We start from the raw sequence: 18,873 nt of genomic DNA, 5'->3' as shown, positions 1-18,873 counted from the left end.
AGAAGGGCTCTGGGTGAGGTGGGTCAACTGAGCTGGAGAGCAGAGTGGGGACAGATTTGGCTTCCCCTGAGCAGGATCAGTCTGACTGCTGTGCATTCAAATGGGATGTCAGAAGAATAAATAGCAGTTTATAACACCAGTTTAAAATGTGCTAATGTCAAGTGTCTGCCCTAGAGGCAGATTGGGGGTGAGTGGTTGAAGGAGGGAAATTGGGGACATTGGTGGTGGGAAATGCACACTGGTGAAGGGATAGGTGTTAGAATATCTGATGACTGAAACACAATCATGGACAACTTTGTAACTGTTGACCTCACAGCGATTTAATAAAAGCAAATTAATTAAAATTAAATTTAAAAACTAATGTAGGAATTCAAAGTAGAAACATCAAGGACACAGAAATAATCTATTTCTGATAACGTGTTTTGAAGGGAGAGTCAGTGGGATTTCCTGAATGGGGGTTCAAAGCAAGAAGAGGTGACCTGAGAAATTTCAAGATACAATTGGTCTTGAATAAGAAGCATAAGACAGTAGGAGTAGCAGGTTTGACTTGAGATGCAGGTTTGAAAATCTCTTCTCGGATGTACTAATTGTGGGAAGCCTCTGAGATCTCAGAGTTCATTTCTACTGGGGAAATGACCAGCGTGCAGAATAGCAAGTTAATAAGGGTATGTTGTTAAAAGCCATTCAACATCCAGTATTGCTATAAGCATTATAGAAAACTAGTTCTGCTCTCTGTCAGGCCTGGTAAAAGGGCCTTGCAGGTCTGCCAAAGGTACCTGCAGCCTTGCCTGAGGCTGCACTCTTTCTCCAACAACCACACATAACTTTCAGTTCATTTGGTATCTGAACTGAAGAACCTTTTTCCAGGGACCCACATTCTTGGCCTGGCCATTATCTGCATAGAACAACCTGTCACCTACATAGCAGGCTATTTTCAAGTGTGCCTTCAAACTAGAGTTCAAGTAATTCTTATCCTCTAAGACCTGGCTTTCCTCACCCCCTCAGGTGAGAAGCTACACTATTTTTCAAAATCTCAAGAGAAAGTTATTCAACGCACTCCCTCTCAGAAATGACATTGTCAAACATGTGGGACAAACATAATTTTAAGCCTATCAATCAGCAAAGAGTTCTCCATTCATATATATTCCTATGACAGAAAGAGAAATAAGACTATCTTTTCCTCAACAGAAGTGAAGGGCAACTGGAATTCTAAGAGAATCCATAATAATTACATGACAACAGTAAATGTCTAAAGGCATTTTTTTTTTGCTTTTTGGGCCACACCCGGCGATGCACAGGGGTTATTCCTGGCTCATGCACTCAGGAATTACTCCTGGCGGTGCTCGGGGGACCATATGGGATGCTGGGAATCAAACCCTGGTCGGCTGCATGCAAGGCAAACACCCTACCCGCTGTGCTATCACTCCAGCCCCCTGAAGGCATTTTTCTTTTCTTTTCTTTTCTTTTCTTTTCTTTTCTGTCTTTTTGGGTTATACCTGGCGATGCTCAGGGGTCACTCCTGTCTCTGCACTCAAGAATCATTCATGGCGGTGCTCAGGAGACCATATGGGATGCTGGGAATTAAACCCAGGTTGGCCGTGTGCTGGGCAAATGCCATACCCGCTGTGCTATCACTCCAGCCCCAATGTCTGAAGGCAGTTTTATTGGACTACAAGGTCCAGTGAAAATTATGACCTCCAAAGAGTTGAGATATTAAAGAAAGGTCCCTTTCAGCTAAAAGTATCTCATGCCCATTGTTCACAACTTTTATGAAGAAATTCTAAGAAATGTCTAAGTTTTCAAATAACCACAGAACACAGTTTCAAGAACACATCCAAGTGTAAGAATGACGACTGTTTCTCAAGTCATATCATAAAATATTAAAGAGTTATCTGACTCCCACCTCTCTCTATAGACAGATGCTATCTTCAGTTAATCTGACAAATGGAAAAGTATCCTTTAGCCAAATTCTCTTCCCCAAACTCAGCTTGGAGCGAACACTTCACAAATAATTGCTGTGTATCCAAAGGGGAGGCATGATCTTAGGCTCTAGGAAGGGGAAGCCCTATACACACTTAGTTAAATCCTCATAGCGATAGCACAGCAGCTGACCTGGGTTCGGTTCCCAGTATCTCATATGGTCCCCTGAGCACCGCCAGGGGTAATTCCTGAGTGCAGAGCCAGGAGTAATCCTGTGTATTGCTGAAAAAAAAAGCTTGAAGAGAGAGAGAGAGACAGAGACAGAGACACAGAGACAGAGACACAGAGACAGAGAGAGAGAGAGAGAGAGAGAGAGAGAGAGAGAGAGAGAGAGAGAGAGAGAGAGACTACAGTGGGTAAGACACACCTTGCACCCATGAGCCTGGTTCTATTCCTGGCATTGCCTATGGTTCCCGGAGTGCCACCAAGAGTGAGCCCTAGCATAGAGTCATGAGTAAGCCCTGTGTACAGCTAGGGGTAGCCCCAAACACAAGAATGAATAAAGGAATGAATAGATATGTGAACAAATCAATCTTCATCACCATTCTATGTGGGGCAGGCACTATTATCACCTTTCGTAGATGTGGCTACAGTTCAGTAGCGGATCCATAGTCCACAGCCAGAACTTGGGGACAGGAGTCAGACTCAGGTCAGAGACAGATAAACAAAGCATCGCCATGTTAGAAGGGCCCATTGCGTGAAGGTTATGTTAAAGGCGTGATTGGATGATCAGCTTCTGCAATCATATTTTGACTAAGCTATCAGATTTTGTTACCAAAATTCCATCTTTTGAGTCTCTGGTACAGACAAGTGTCTCCCTTTCCAGACTGATCCTCTCCTGGGTAAGCAGCTCCCTACTGGGCTTTGAGTATGACAGGGACCGGAGCAGAGCTCTCAGCAAACGTCAGCTGACTGACTCCAGGTCACCGCATCCTGGAACAGACTTTTCAGGTCACCCAGCAGCAGAGCCTACAATGGTTTCTTTAGAAGAAAAGGTCATCTTGTTTTCCTTAGCTCTGCCTCAGCTCAGCTCCTTCTCTCTAGATAAAGTAAAGCTGAATAAAAGACACCTGGATAACTGGTCTTTGGTTCCCTTGCTCCATAGAACTGGGACATGGCAAAGAGTTCTTTTAATCAGATGTCTACAGAAAAGAGAGAGAGAGATGATGATGGCAATAACAAGTAAGGGCACTCCTTGGGGACCAGCTCCCCAGATTCTGTGTGTCTATTATTGAACAGAGAAGAGCAGGTAGAAAGAAATCAAGGGCAGAAGGAGAGAAAGAGAAGTAATGCGTGGACAGGCATCAGGACTGAAGCAGTGACATGAGTGAGGCATACAGCCATATACCCAAAACACAGATTCAGCAGAACTGAAAACATGAGATTTAAGCGGCAGCCACTGAAACTTTGTAATGTTCCTGTCAAGTTGACAGACAAGGGAGCAGCAGGGGTTGGGGTGGGGAGGGAATCTGGGAACACTGATGGAGGGAACACTGATGAAGGGACCAGTGTTGAGTTATTGTATGCCTGAAACTCAACTATCAGCAACTTTGTAAATCATGGCTCTTTAATAGCACTTTAGTAGAACTGTAGCACTGCCCTCCCCTTGTTCATCAATTTGCTCCAGCGGGCACCAGTAACGTGTGCATTGTGAGACTTGTTGTTACTGTTATTGGCATATCAAATATGTCACAGGGAGCTTGCCGGGCTCTTCCATGCAGGTGAGATACTCTTGGTAGCTTACCAGGCTCTTGGAGAGGGGCAGAGGAATCGAACTGAGGTCAGCCGCGTGCAAGGTGCAAGGCCCTACCTGTTGTGCTATTGCTCCAGCCCATGGCTCTTTAATAACAATTAAAAAAATTTTTTTGAAATAAAAAAGGCTGATGTGTTCTTGACAGAAGTCCTAAACCCAAATACCTTGTCTTTTCACAGCCCCCATTTCCCCTCCACCTCCTCACAGAGGAGACAAGGCCAGGTCAATCAGAAAGTCTGCTTTGCCAGACTCTTTGCAGCTTTGCCCCATACAAAGAGCATCAGCAACAGTGAAATGAGGGGTGTCAGGTATGTGTGAGAGAGAGTAGGGTAAAAATTGCAAGGTGTGGAGAGGGGTAATGGGAGGTTAGGGACATCCAAAAGAAGACTGAGAATTTGATCTTGGGAGGCCAGGAGACTGTCCTGCCATTCATAAGTAGAAAAATCCAAGAGAAGTTAGTTGAGTAAGAATTGTCTCAAATCCAAACTGGGGCTACCCCTAACCAGGAAAAGAAAAATCTCTTATGTGCTCAGGCCCTAACCCAGTATTTCCCAAAGTGTTTGATACTGCCTCTTGGGGGGTGCTGGGACTCGGGGAGTAGACGTGGGTGTAATTGGGGTGGGGGTGTGTGGGGGGTCTTTTTGTATTCATTCACTTAAAAAAGAAGATAGGTTTTTTAGAGGCGCTGAGTGATTGTTTTTCTGTAAAGGGGTTGGTAGGCCAATTAAGTTTGGGAACATGGGTTTTATACCATGGTAAGGTAGAAATGAATGTTCCTTGCCCTTCCAGCCATTTTCATCCACCATTTTTTCTCTCTCCCAGTAGCTCTCCTACTCCATGGCTGCACAGTTTCCAAACAAGTGATCTGGGGCTCCTATCTCAAACTCAGAGGCTAACCTCACATTGCAAATTAGCTTGCTCAAACTGTGACATATTCTGGGGTGTGAGTCAGGTGACTAGAACCTCAGAGGGATTCTATTATCGATATTTTGAAGAAGGTCTTAAGGTCTACAGAAAGATGTGAGTTGCTGTGATAACGCTTCCATGAGGGAAGATGAGCATCAGCATCAGAGCAATTGTGTGGCGGCTGCTTAATGGAGCATGTCCAGGTTCCTACCTTGAAATTCCAGTTTACGGCTTTTCTAATGCACTTAGACTGCCGCTTACTTTCAAGCAGGGGAGGAGGGTGAAATACTTATGCTCAGATTACTTGCATATAAATGCCCTGACAGCCTCCAAGCCCAATGCCAATAGCTATTGTACACAGACCTGGGCTAAAGACTCCCAAAGGTGGGTCATTATCATCTTGGTGGCCAAAAGCTTTTCTTTCTGGAGGATCTTGAAGACAAGAAATATATTTTCACAAACAATTTAACGATATTGGTCTTTAGAGCAAAGGTTAGTAGACAATTTTTTTTTCTTTTTGGGTCACACCTGGCGATGCACAGAGCCACTCACTCCTGGCTCTGCACTCAGGAATTATTCCTGTCGGTGTTCAGGGGACCATATGGGATGCTGGGAATCGAACCCAGGTTGGCTGCTATCACTCCAGCCCCGAGTTGACAACTTTGACTGCTAAGGCAATTCTCTTTAGGCTAAGTACCAGAATTTTAGACTGTCTGCATCTATCCCCACTCACTCTTTCCTGCCCCACAGAGGGAACACCACCCCACCCTCCTGAGAGAGACTATGGAGGGAAATTTACCTATAACTGTTTCGATACATCTTATCTCGTTCACCCAGGGCTGGTTACCTGAGTTCTGTAGGGAGAAAAGCAGATAGGAGCACTTGGATTGGGGACAGACTTGAAACTCTGGTGTGGGAAAATTCCCAAACCTGTTCAAATTTCTTTTTATTTTTCCAGTCCCTCACTGGATAACTTTAGGAAATTATTTTGTCTCTCTGCACCTCTTTTTCCTATGCAAACCCAGTCCCTTTTGTCATGGGTTTCTGCTTCTGAGAATGCTAGTTATTTAGTTTCTCCCACAGTACTAACATACGAATAGATACAACTGGGTCTCTGATGCTGAATAACTATTTTAGTTTACTTATATTTTTTAACTCTAGCACAGCAGGAGGGCATTTGCCTTGCACGCAACTGACCCGGGTTCAATTCCTCCGTCCTTCTCGGAAAGCCCGGCAAGCTACCAAGAGTATCCTGCCTGCATGGCAGAGCCTGGCAAGCTCCCCATGACATATTCAATATGCCAAACACAGTAACCACAAGTCTCAAAATGGAGACGTTACTGGTGCCCTCTCGAGCAAATCGATGAACAACGGGAGGACAGTGCTACAGTGCTATCAATTTCTGAAATGCTTACAGGGGAGACCCATAATGTGTGCTCAGCAGCAGAGCTCATGACTTGTGTATGTGAGTGAGGCCCTGGGTTCAATCCCTGGCATGGTGAAGAGAAAGAAAAGAAAGGGACGAAGGAAGAGAAATAAAGACATTAAACTGGATGAGTAAGAAAACGAAAGAATTTGTTTCTCTCTAGACTGTGCCCTACCCCTTATCAGATAAAGCAGTTTCTCTGCCTGCAGTATAGCTCAGTGATGAAGTATGGGCTTTGTACGCATGAGACCCTGGGTTTAGTGTCCAGCACCAGAAATTAAAATAAGACAATTTTTGCCTTGGGAATATAAATACGTTTTTAAAATTTTGCCTTAACTTTTAAGGGTTTTTTTCCCTCCCCTCCAGGGAGTTTTTCACTAAGATTCTTCTTTTGCCGGTTTTTGTTCAGGGGTGCTGGGAGGCTCCTCTCATTTCAGTGCTCAGGGTTCACACCCAGAGTTCTCCCTGCAAAGCATTTGCTCTTTGAGCCATCTCCCCAGGCAAACTGTGGGATTTTTTTTTAAATCAAAAAGTTGGCATGTTCATTCATCTGGGGAACATAAAGTAACAAAATAGGAGTCTAACACCCAAGAATGGCTGAGATTAGTACCAGGAGGTTCACTCCATGGCTTGGAGGTCAGCCACACAAGCTAGGGGAAAAGGGAGCTCAGATAGAGAAGGGAGTACCAAATGAAGGTGTAGGGAGGATCCTCCCAGGATGGGAGAAGAATGCTGAAAGTAGACTATAGACCAAATATGATTGCCACTCAATGCCTCTTTTGCAAACCACAACACCCAAAAGGAGAGAGAGAACAAAAGGGAATACCCTACCACAGAGGCAGGGTGGGATGGTGGGATGGGGGGTGGGAGGGATACTGGGACCCATGGTGGTGGAAAATGGGCACTGGTGGAGGGGTGGGTGTTTGATCATTGTACAATTGAAACCCAAGCACAAAAATTTGTAAATCTACAACTATACCTCGTGGTGTTTCACTAACAAAAATTTTTTAAAAAATGTAAATGATCGAGAATGGGCACTGGTGGAGGGATGGGTACTGGATCATTGTATAACTGAAACCCAAGCACAAAAATTTGTAAGTCTACAACTGTACCTCATAGTGTTTCACTAATAAAAATTGAAAAAAAAAAAGTTGACATGTTCGGGGCTGGAGTGATAGTACAGTGTGTAGGGCATTTGTCTTGCAGATGGCCGACCTGGGTTCAATCCCCCACATCCCATATGGTCCCCAAAGCACCGCCAGGAGCAATTCCCGAGTGTAGAGCCAGGAATAACCCCTGAGTATTGCTGGGTGTGACCCAAAAAAGCAAAATAAATAAATAAAAAGTTGGCAGGGCTGGAGCAATAGCACAGCGGGTAGGGCACTTGCCTTGTACGCAGCCAACCCGGGTTTGATTCCCAGCATCCCATATGGTCCCCTGAGCACCGCCAGGGGTAATTCCTGAGTGCACTGCCAGGAGTAACCCCTGTGCATCGCCAGGTGTGACCCAAAAAGCAAAAAAAAAAAGTTGGCATGTTAGAGGTGACATCCAGCTTATAAACCTAGGTTCCCATGACAGTAATACCCATAACATTGAAAGATATTCCCTTCCCAGAATGTTCCTTTCTATCATAAACAAAAGTTTTTGAGTACCACTTTGGCTTTCTTAGGCCATAATGGTCTCATAAAATGCCCCATGACTGCAACTGTGTTTCAGCCCAGACCTAGAGTGGGGCTTGGTGATAAGGCTCAAAAGACAGGTAAAAACCATCCTCTACTTCTTACAGAAAGACTTGAGCTCTAAGAGCCTGAGAGGAGTGTCTTTTCTCAAGGTCTACATTATCTGGAAAGGATATCTATATTAGACAGGACTTAAGGGAGATTTAAAAAATTAAGTTAACATATGAACTCCTGGATTCAGAAAACCTAGATTTCTATAAGAAGCTTAGCTTAAACAATTCATCCAATTATTTACAAAGAACTGCTAAGCTCAAAACTCTTTCAGAAATGTGATTTTAACAAATACTTTCAAAACAAATGGTATAATATCAACAGCCACCATGAGAAAAAATATGGTTTTCTCTACTGAAACATGATTTACCAAACTTAAAGAGCAATAGCTGTTATTCATATTATTTCTTTTTTCCACTCATATATTAAAATGCCATTAGGTTTGCCTTTTATGTTCCAATTTCTCATTTTATTACAATTTATCATGTAATCCAAAATTACGACCAAAGGTTAAGATCAAAATTTCAATCCAGAACACAGGCAAAATTCTATTACCTCAAAAGTTAAATTCAGCTTTAAGAAAGTCAAGGCAAATAGACCTAAAGCTATTAATCCTTCTTTGACCTTGAGGCCACAGATGCAGTCAATAGACTGGCAAATAAGAATGACAGAAAGATAAGAAGGCAAAGTGGATTCTTAATTTTGCTTATGAAATTCATGTGGCCCTAATTGATAAGTGCTATTGATCATAAAGATTTCAAAAATAGAACTTTTCTGGAACTGGATATCATAGTTATAAATATTCCCATGACAAATATTATTCATCAGTTGTTATATATAAACTTCAGTAACAAGTTTAGATACTGAATATACAAAATGAAGCCTCTTCTCTCCAATAAAATTATCAAGGACAGATCTGAGATTTGTTTCAGTTGCTTTAGTGTTGTTTTGTTTTGTTTTGCAAAGGTAGTTAGGGACTATAAGAATTGATAGATTTGGCTGTTTTTTCTTCTCTCTTTTTATTTTTTTTATTGAATCACCGTGAGCAACACTTACAAAGCTCTCATGTTCGAGTTTCAGTCATACAATGATTGAACATCCATCCCTCCACCAGTACACGCTTTCCACCACCAATGTCCCCAGAATCCCCCCACATCCCAACCCTCTCCCTGCCTCTATGGCAGACAATTTACCCCATACTTTCTTTCTGCTTTGGGGCATGATGATTTGCAATACAGATACTGAGAGGCTATCACGTTAGGTCCCTTATCTACTTTCAGCACACATCTTCCATTCTGATTGATCCCTCTAAGTCATTGATTTAGTGATCCCTTCTCTATTCCATCTGCCTTCTCCTCTAGCTCATGAGGCAGGCTTCCAACCACGGAGCAATATTCCTGGCCCTTGTCTCTACTGTCTTGTTTTTTATTCTTTTCTAAATTGTAAAATTTTGAAACTTTTGCCCCCTGAGAAATTGCTAGAATGATTTTTAAATTATGCTATTCTTATGAAATTCATAAAAGGGGCTGGAGCGACAGTACAGCAAGTAGGGCATTTGCCTTGCATGTGGTCATCTGGGTTCAATTCCCAACATCCCATATGGTCCCCCAAACATTGCCAGAAGTAATTCCTGAATGCAAAGCCAGGAATAACCCCTGTGCATCACTAGCTGTGGCCCAAAAAAGCCAAAAAAAATTAAATTCATAAAATCCTCTAGTTAAAGTGTGATGCTCTAAAGTTATTTCTAGAGAACATAACATTTAGCATAAGACTTTAGAGAAATAAAGGAAGTTCAAATTAAAAGCACCCTATGTAGAAAAAAATCATCCAACCATGTCAAAAACTGGGGGAAAAAATGAACAGAAACTTCCTCAAAAAAGAAGTACAAATAGCCAAAAGACGCATGAAAAAATGCTCTTCATCATTGATCATTAGGGAAATGCAAATCAAAACAACAGTGAGATATCATCTCACACATAGAAACTGGCACATAACAAAAAAAAATGCAAAACAACCAGGACTGGCATGAATATAGGGAGAAAGGGATTCTCATTCATTGCTGGTAAGGAATGCCAACTGGATTATCCTTTTGGAAAACAATATGGGCATTCTTTAAAAAACTAGAAATTGAGCTTCCATATGACCCAGCAATACCACTCCTGGGAATATACTCCTGGGGCCCAAAACATTACTGCAGAAAAGACATCTGCACTTCTATGTTCATTGCAGCACTATTCACAATAGCCAGAATCTAGAAATAACCCAAGCACCCAAGAACAGATTCCTGAGTAAAGAAACTATGGTACATCTACACAATGGAATAATCCACAGACACTAGGAAAAACAGCCATAAAATTTGCATATTTATAGATGGACCTGGAGAGTATCATGCTGAGTGAAATGAGTCAGAGGGAGAGGGGCAGACATAGAATGACTGCATTTCTTTGCGAGATAGAAAAAATCAGAGTATGAGACTGTCACATGAGACTGTCTTTGGGTACCAAAGACAATAGAAACCAGGGCAAGGAGGACTGGTCCATGGCTGGAAGCTTGCCAAAAGTAGGGGGGTGGAGCTCAGGTAGGAGCACAGAGAATGAACCACTTTGACAATGAGAGTTGGAAATGATTACTCTATACAAGAACTGAATGCTGAAAAGAGGTAAAGTGATATGCATGATAACCTTTCAAACCATAATGCCTAAGAGGGGGGAGAGAGAAAGAGAGAGCACAAGAGAGAGAAGTAGAGGCATATCTGCCATAGAGCCAAGCTCCGAGGAGGAGTGGGGTGTGAGGTGGCTGGAAAGAAACTGGGGACAGTGGTGGTGGAAATGCACTGGTGAAGGGATCAGTGTTGGAACATGATATGACTGAAGTCCAATCATGAACAACTTTGTAACTGTATCTCATAGTGATTCAATTAAAAAGGGGGGAATATATACATATGTACACACACCATATATATGTAAACATATATATATGTATATATATATATATATATATATATATATATATATATATAACCCCATGCTTGCTAGCTCAGCCCCAGGTTTGAGATCAGCACATAACACTTATGTTTTCACCTAAATTCCCCACAAAACCTGGATGCAGGTCACTTATCCTTTATTATGTAATAAGCCCCATTCTCTACTCAGAACTGATTATCTGCAGAACTTCCCTATGAAAGCTACATAAACCTGCCCAGACATTACATTTTGTCTCAGCACTGAAAAGGTGGTACTGAAGGAGCATATTTTCTGGGAGACCCAAATAATCGCAGTGCCCTGGCCTGATCTAGCAGCATCTCCTAGCACAGATGCTAGAAATGATCTTAGAAACTGTTCATTCCACCCCTTTATTTCACAGGAGAGGAAACTGAATGCTGACTTGTTTGAAGTCACACACCTGGCTCACATAGCCAACCAGGAGCAAACCCAAGGGTTCCCCCACTCTCTCTGAAGAAGGCATCTCCTTATGATAAGGAGAATGGTGGGCCCTGGCTAAAGAGATTTTGTGTTCCATAAGTCTCAGTCACGGTAGCTTCCACGCTGAAGGCGATGAAGCACACCCTTAATTTAACCAGAGAAGATGAGTTTGCCCCAGCCCCTCACTTTTCTGTCCTCTCTTCCGTGTGGCCCCTTCCCTTACCAGGGAACATTCCACTTCTGCCAGGGTAGGGAAGAGTGAGTAGAAGCTATACAAGTCTGTTTATTTGACAGTTGGTTAGTTCAGTTATCACAGGTGAGGAAACCGATTCCAGAAATAATCAGTTTTGTACAACCACATGGCTGGTAGACAATAGAACTCAAGCAGGAGCCCACAGTAGGGCACCAAGAGAAAAGGGGGTTTCTTCTTCTCTACAGTGTATCTGACAAAATAGAGACAAGCAAAGCCCACAGGATATCTGAAAAGTCCCATCTGATATCTCCCATCACCACAAGAAGTCACTAGATTCTGTTCTTTCGGCGTCGTGTAAATTTACATGCCCTGAGCAACATCCATGTTCCTATGAGCATGATTCCCTTTAACCTTTAAAAACTGGAAAGGGTGTGGGGAAAACTGGCACTTAATAGAATCCATCAAAACTAGCCCCCACCTGCACCTGCTCCCCCACGTCCCCACCCCAGTATCATTCTGAAGTTCTTTCCTTCCTTCCTTATGCCTCCACATGGCCCACGCCCACCCCCACCCCCGAAGCCCCCAATGTTTTTTCTTTCTCAAGAGAGTGAGCACAGACTTTGGCCTTGACACCAATGAGTCCCGTGCCCTTCGCAGAGCAGCAGAGGCAGAGAGAAGAGAGGAATAGCCAGATCTGGGGAATTCTGGGCCAGCTCTGACTTTTTTTTTCCAAACATTTCTGCTGCTCCTATGGAGAGTCTAGGATGAAGAATGGGAAAGAGTAGGTGCCTTTGAGTCTTCTCACCTTCCCAGAGAAGGATGGAGGACAGTTTGGAAAGTTTCCTAAGAGCCTGAAATGTTCACAGAAGCTGTTACTTTGACACTTCTTGCTTAGCACCCAGTTGGGGGATGTGGGGCTGGGATATTAGGTCTCTGCTCTGGGCCGCCTAGGTCCCTGTGCATCTGGCAGCAGATCCCTCAGAGAGATGCCTATATTTAGATGCACCAACAGGAGGTAATGGCTTGTCACCACCACCTCCAGGGCCCGCCCCCCACCTCCACACTGACATTTGACTTATGACTCAAGTTCTCTGCAGAGCTCTGGCAGGGGGAATTGCTGGAGCTGAGGTGAGAAGCTGCAGCTGCACCCTGTCATTTCACCTCATCCACTAGGGCCTGAAGACTGGCTGTGCTGTGGGAGGTGGGGGCAAGGGTTGGCAGAGGGGGAAGCAAGGCTCTGGTCATGCCCACAAAGGGAAGAGAAGTCCCATTCCACTGGAATCTAGAAGGATCCAGCAAACACATATGACCATAGCTCAGTCTACCTCTCTGAGAGGACGCAGGCTTTTCAACCAGGAGTGAAGCCTCTAAACCACTCACTTAAATCTCTGGGTTTGCATTCCTGCAGTAGTATGACAGGGCCTCAGGAATCCTGAGTCCTTGGGCTAGAGCTATAGTGCAGCGGGTAAGGCACTTGCTTGCAAGCAGCCAACTTCGGTTCAGTCTTCAACCCCATATATGGTTTGTCCGTGTCCTGTGAGAAATGAGCACAGAGCCAGGAGGAAGCCCTGAGTGCTGTGATGTGGTACACACAAAAAAGCCAACAACCCCAAAACATCCTCAGTTCATTCAAAAAGAATCGGGAAAATGACCCTCAAGTTCTCGCCATGGCCATCACTAACCCAAAGTTCCCTGTGGGTAAGCAAATAGCTGATCTGCTCCTGGGTCTGACTTAAATTTTCTATCCAAACAAGCCATTATACTGCAATCACTTTTTTAAATGAGTGGTAAAACTAAAAGTCAAATCTCCTAAATTCTATTCTGCAGAATTCTGCTGTGGTATTTTTCCAGCTCCTTCCCTCAGGCACTAATTACACTGGCTTTGAGTGTTATGTCAAAGTAAAGATTACCCTTTTCTCAACATTTAAGAAAGGGTCATTAATATCAGAAATAAACTAAAAATGGCAGGGTGGAGATTAACATCCTGTGCGGTACACTGATGGTCATCACAGCTAAACTGTTTTCTGTAATATAGTGGGTAAAAGGACCCAAGAGCTGGGTTGAAATCCTGGTAGCATCACCCTAGTAACTTGTCCGTGAACAAGAACATTTACTTTGTTTAAAACATTAGGTTAGTAATAGCACTGACTTCATGGAACTCTTATGAGGATTATAAATACATTCATTCAAATAAAGCACTTAGTTCCTGGCACATAGTAAGCAGTCCTAAATGCTAACTCTTATTTGTGAACCAAACCCATTAGCTAAAGCTTAGGGAACAATATGATAATAATGACAATAATAATACTTCAGCTGCTTAGTGCTTTGTGGCATTTTTTTCCATGCCTTCAACACAAAATATCTCATTTGTCATCTCTAGTCCTGGCGGCAGCAACAGAAATAGCATTATCGTATCATTTAGCTAGGAATGGCATAATTAATGAAGGCAAGAGTAGCTGCAGAAAAAAAAAAAGCCTGCGATATTTCTGCATTGGTGTGAGCCGGTTGTCATGGCAACCGTCCCTGTCAATGACCCTTTGCCAGACAGAGAAACCCGTTTCTGGAGCCGTCACAGCACATCTGTTTTTCTGCTCAACTGATTAGCTCTTGTTTGCAACAACGAGCAGATGGAAGTAAATGAGAAAAAAAAAAGTCTAAAAAAGAAGCAAATGTTTATTTTCTCCATCAGTCTGCTCTCTATTACAGAAACAGACCTTTGGCTGTTTTAGGAAGATGACAAGTAACGGGTGTTTGTAATCCATGGGCTGCTTCTCCATTGGTGGCCTTGCAAAGGGTAGTCAAGCTATGAATGCCAGGTGAGGCATCCTCCCTGGGCGTCTGTTCAAAATGACTCATTTCTTACCCCAGTTTCAGAGCACTCTGCAACCACATCTCCACAGGTCTGTGTTGTGTCATCTGTCTCAAGGAATGGCACTCCAAACATCCCCTAGAATCACCCTAAAGGGTCAGAGTTCAAGGTGGATGTGGGGCTGGAGAGATAGTATAGGGGTCAAAGTGCTTGCCTGGCATACAACTGACCCCAGTTCCATCTTCTGCATCACCTATGGCTCCCTGAGTCCCACTGAAGGTGACCCTGAGCACAAAGCAAGGAGTACACCCTGAGCACCACCAGGTGTGGTTCAAAACCCCCACCCTTACCCACTCCCAGAAAATAAAACAAGGCATAGGACTCAGTAACTTGAAATTTGGAGCCCGTGTTCTCTCAATGAGCTGAGCATATCTTTTCCCTGCCTTCACTTCTTCCTCTGCACATGGTATCTGCATCCCATCCCTATGCTCTCTGGAAAGTCCAATAACTCCAAGTAATTCCAAAGAATGTGAATTTCAGCACCACAACCTATACCTCTTTGAGATTCATTTTCTTCATCAGTGGTAAAATGGAGAAAGTAGTACCTACTGTAGAGAACTATAATGCAAATGAAACAAGGCATTGAAAAATCACCTATTGTGGGCCCTTTGCATTAGCAGAAGTTCTGGGAAAGTGCTCTTTCCATTGCACATGTGCATGGAAAATGCAGTATTCAAGTTGACAATTATCTGCTGCACAGACTCCTGTTTGCCATATATTGTCCTTTGCAGTTGCTAGATCTTTAGGAGTCTTGGAATATTTCAGGGGAAAGACAGGCACTACCAGTGGCCAAGGATCACTCAAGGATTCTGGACAACAATTTACAATTCAGAGTGTGGGATTCCCCCCCAAAAAAACCCCCATTTCTTGTTCATCTCAGAGAACTGGGAGAAAACAAAGTCTCATTTGTGACTTAAACTATGCTTGAGGGGCTGGAGAGATAGTACAGCAGGTAGGGTGTTTGTCTTGTATGCAGTCAACCCACGTTTAGTCGCAGGCAACCCATATGGTTCCCCAAACACCACCAGGAGTAATTCCTGAGTTCAGAGTCAGGAATCAGCCCTGAGCTTCACCAGATGTTGCCCCAAAATAACAACACTACAAAAAAGAAATCAATACAATTGTGCCTAAATAATATTTCACAGAGAGGGGTGTGCATTTGAGAAATATTTGAAAAAATTCTACATCTATGTGAGATACTATTATTCATACTATTTATTGTAAAATATTGGTTGTCAGGAGATGGTGAAGTAGAAGAGATGACTAAAGTGAAGATTATATTAACCTATTAATAGATAAGCCTAAAATATAGCCTAGAATTCCAGGCAGGGATATCAGAGGTTCAATGTAAACCAGAGGGTTATGGGTTGCTCCATGGGTCAAACACCTCAGAATCTAATCGGGAATACTTGGCCAGTGAGCAGGAGGACAATTGACAGTAAATTCAAGCAGAACTCGACAGTGGTCCTTTCAATTGAGGGTTTGGATTGCTTGTCAATGCTTGCTTGTACTCTATTCACATTACATTAGCTTCCTGGTTTGTAATGGAGCCTATTTTTTGTAGGGTATTTTCCCCTTTTTTTTCTGGAGGGTGGGGGGACTAGGGGAAACATTGCCAGCAGAGCTTAGGGACTATTAATGGCTCTGTGCTCAGGAGTGAGCCGTGAAGTGCCATCATTTGAACCTGGGTGTGCCACATGCAAGACAAGCGCCTTACCCTCCTGTACTCTCTCTCCAATCCTGTAGTAAATATTGTATATCTAAGCTGGTGAAATAAAAAATGGACGTACATATGGGAAAGGATAATATGGTTCAATTTCTCAAAAATAAAATATAATAGGAATCTTTCAGCTGCCTTTCAAAAAAAAAAACACAGGTTGCCTAAAATGGTTCTAATCCACCTGTGTTGATAAATATGCACTGCTATCATATTTCATTAAAATACCACTTAGTCACACAAACAGAAATGAAGCATATGAAGATGAATCTATTCAAGGCAGGTCATCAGATGAAGGCAATATCCATTGTAACCATTACTGATTGTTCTTTCAAGGACAGCTTTGGACTTTGCTCACAGAGGAGAATATGCCTGTTGAATGGAACTGATGAGTGGAAGACTTCCTGTGGACATTCCTTTTTAAGATTATAGAGCAATAAGAGCTTTGTGGAAAAAGCAAAAAAGCTCCAATTGGAAAACAATGGAAAACACAGCCTGTGTCCTAGAACATCCTGGATATCATCCCACATCCTGGAGTACTGTAAAAAGCATACACAGAGAAATCAGACACTTGCTCCTAAGAGTCACTGGTCTTCATCACTTGTTTATCTACCCTTCCATGCATCCTCCATAACAGGCAGAATACAATACTGACTTTTCCCTGTCAAAAAGGGAACCTATCTTAGGCCACCTGAACAATAGCTCACTCTAAGTCAGTAAAGTGCCCTTTACAGAAACCCACCACATAGTTTATTCAGCTCAGCTGAAATTGAAAAGCCACAAGTCTCATAAGAATAGATAATGCCAAGATTATTTAGTTACAGGTTTTGATGTGAATACAACACCTGCTTCCTATGACTTGGAACGGTAGCTCTATCTACCATGTTAGACCAGTCCAAGATGGGTGGCCTCAGATATATTCTCTTTTAGGCAAAGATCAGTCAAAATCTACAGTAGAGTTGTCTAATCCCAACAGTAGTGTGGTCCTTCTCAAACTATCTGCCAAATTCATCTTCTCTTTTGGCTTTTTATCAAGGGTTCCTTTGTCCAATAGATACTCACACACCTACTCTACACGAAAGCACTATTTGGAGATTTAACACCTGCCAAGTCCCTGCCAAAGCTCAGAATCTAGGCAGGGAAGATGCCTGCTAACAACTCCGATGCAATGGTCATCTTGTGCATCTTGTGCTAGTGGTGGCCTGGGTCTGCAGGTGGTCATTGGGATCAGAGCAACACAAAGGCCAGTGATTGGGGAGGGATTTCTAGAGCAATCTTCATTGCTCAATCTTCCATTGAGCTGAGATTTGAAAATCAAGAAGTGTTCCAAAGTTCTAAGGATTACTCCTGACAACTTAAAGAACGTAGAATAGTCTATCAGGATGGGTTTGAACTGTGCTAACAGACATGTACCAGTTAGATAATGTTTTTACAGAGATTCCCCTGATACAGAGTTAAATGGGGGGAAAGCTGCAATACCCCATACTGTGTGGTAGTAGATATGACAAAATAACTCAAAACATCTATTCATACTACAAAGGACAAATGGGCTTAGCAGAAGAATGGCATTTGTCTCACTGAATGACGGCTTCTTACTAGAATACTACCAACTCTGTAGTTTTTCTCATAATACATTTTTCCTTTTGATTTTATAATGGGAGTGACAAGGAGTTTGTATGTAATTTCATGTCTCCTTTTGTTTTTAAAATATGCTTAAGAAACACTTAATATTTAGGAGGCCAGAGAGATAGTACAGCAAGTAGGGCACTTGCTTACATGCTCCCAAACTAGGTTCAATCCCTGGCATCCCATATGGTCCCCCAAGCAGCACTGGGAGTGACTCCTAAGTGCCAAGCCAAGAGTACCAAGGAGTGTAGCCCAATAACCAAAAAAAGAAACAAGATTTAGCTGAATACTGTGATGAACAGAGGTTTTCCTCCTCTCTCCAGTTGGATGTCTATGATTGATGCTTGAGAGAAAGGGTCACACAGGCAGAGGCGTCTAGGACACCTGAGCAGGTTGGTGCCAACTGATTGCTGAGCTAGAAGGCCATCTGGAAGATCACACAGAGGAAAGAACAAAAGACCCCTCTAGGGATGGTTACTTGATTCCTTTTACTAAAGAAGGATGTAATTAATTCCAGCGAGCTGGCCCCAGTGACAGACCAGGTGACTGTGGGATAAAATGCAGAATGAAAGCCATGATGTGCTGGGGTTTGAGGCTATGCCTGCTTCTGTTGGAAGATTCCCCACGCTTCTACATGTGTCTTCTCACAGAGAGTTCTGAACTAAATTAGGACGAAATTCCACATTTTACTAGGAATACAAGGAAGTTCATGTGAGGAATTACTGTAGGCCTGCCAATAAAGTCAGAGCGGCCCAAGCACAGCTCTGTGGGCCAGGGGAGGTCTCAGTCTCCTCACTAAGTGTGCAGAGCTGCCTTGTTTCCCAGCTGACACGAAGGCTGGGTCAGCTGGTCAAGTCATGGCCTTTGAAAGGGTCACCTCTCTGAGCAGAGCTGCTTTTTTTCTGGTGGCATGAAGGTACCCTGAGCTCACTCAGATGTTTCCCTGCTTCTCTGAGATTCCATCTCATCACTCACCAAACCAGAACTCCTGTGGTTCAAAAGGCTTTCTTCTCCCTGAAAATTCTGCAAGTACAGGATTTTTCCATAAAAAGACAGAAAAGATCGAGAGCTCCAGCAACCCCCCAACCCCCACTTCCTGAATAAATGCCCCTTGCTTACCTCAGGGGCCATCCAGAAGGGGGTACCCACAGAAGTGTTTCTTCGCAGACGGGTGCTGGTGAGTTGAGCAGAGACGCCTACAAGAGAAGAGAGTGAGGACTCAGCAGCCAATTGTATCAAATTCCCCCATCT

General features: G+C 43.2%; 1 protein-coding gene across 1 annotated transcript in view; it reads right to left on the bottom strand.

Annotated features, from left to right (window-relative positions):
- LOC130019802 (myosin-IIIb) overlaps nt 1-18,873 on the bottom strand; it is a 410,050-nt gene that overhangs the window by 272,163 nt on the left and 119,014 nt on the right. Inside the window, exon 7 of the mRNA XM_056110474.1 lies at nt 18,742-18,818. Within this exon, the coding sequence (XP_055966449.1) occupies nt 18,742-18,818 (77 nt within the window). The remainder of the gene's footprint in view (nt 1-18,741; nt 18,819-18,873) is intronic.

This window comes from Sorex fumeus, unplaced genomic scaffold, assembly GCF_029834395.1.
Source record: "Sorex fumeus unplaced genomic scaffold, SorFum_2.1 ptg000009l, whole genome shotgun sequence".
Taxonomy (NCBI): Eukaryota; Metazoa; Chordata; class Mammalia; order Eulipotyphla; family Soricidae; genus Sorex; species Sorex fumeus.
Note: the sequence above shows the minus strand (reverse complement) of the source record. Positions and strands in the feature narration are given on the sequence as shown.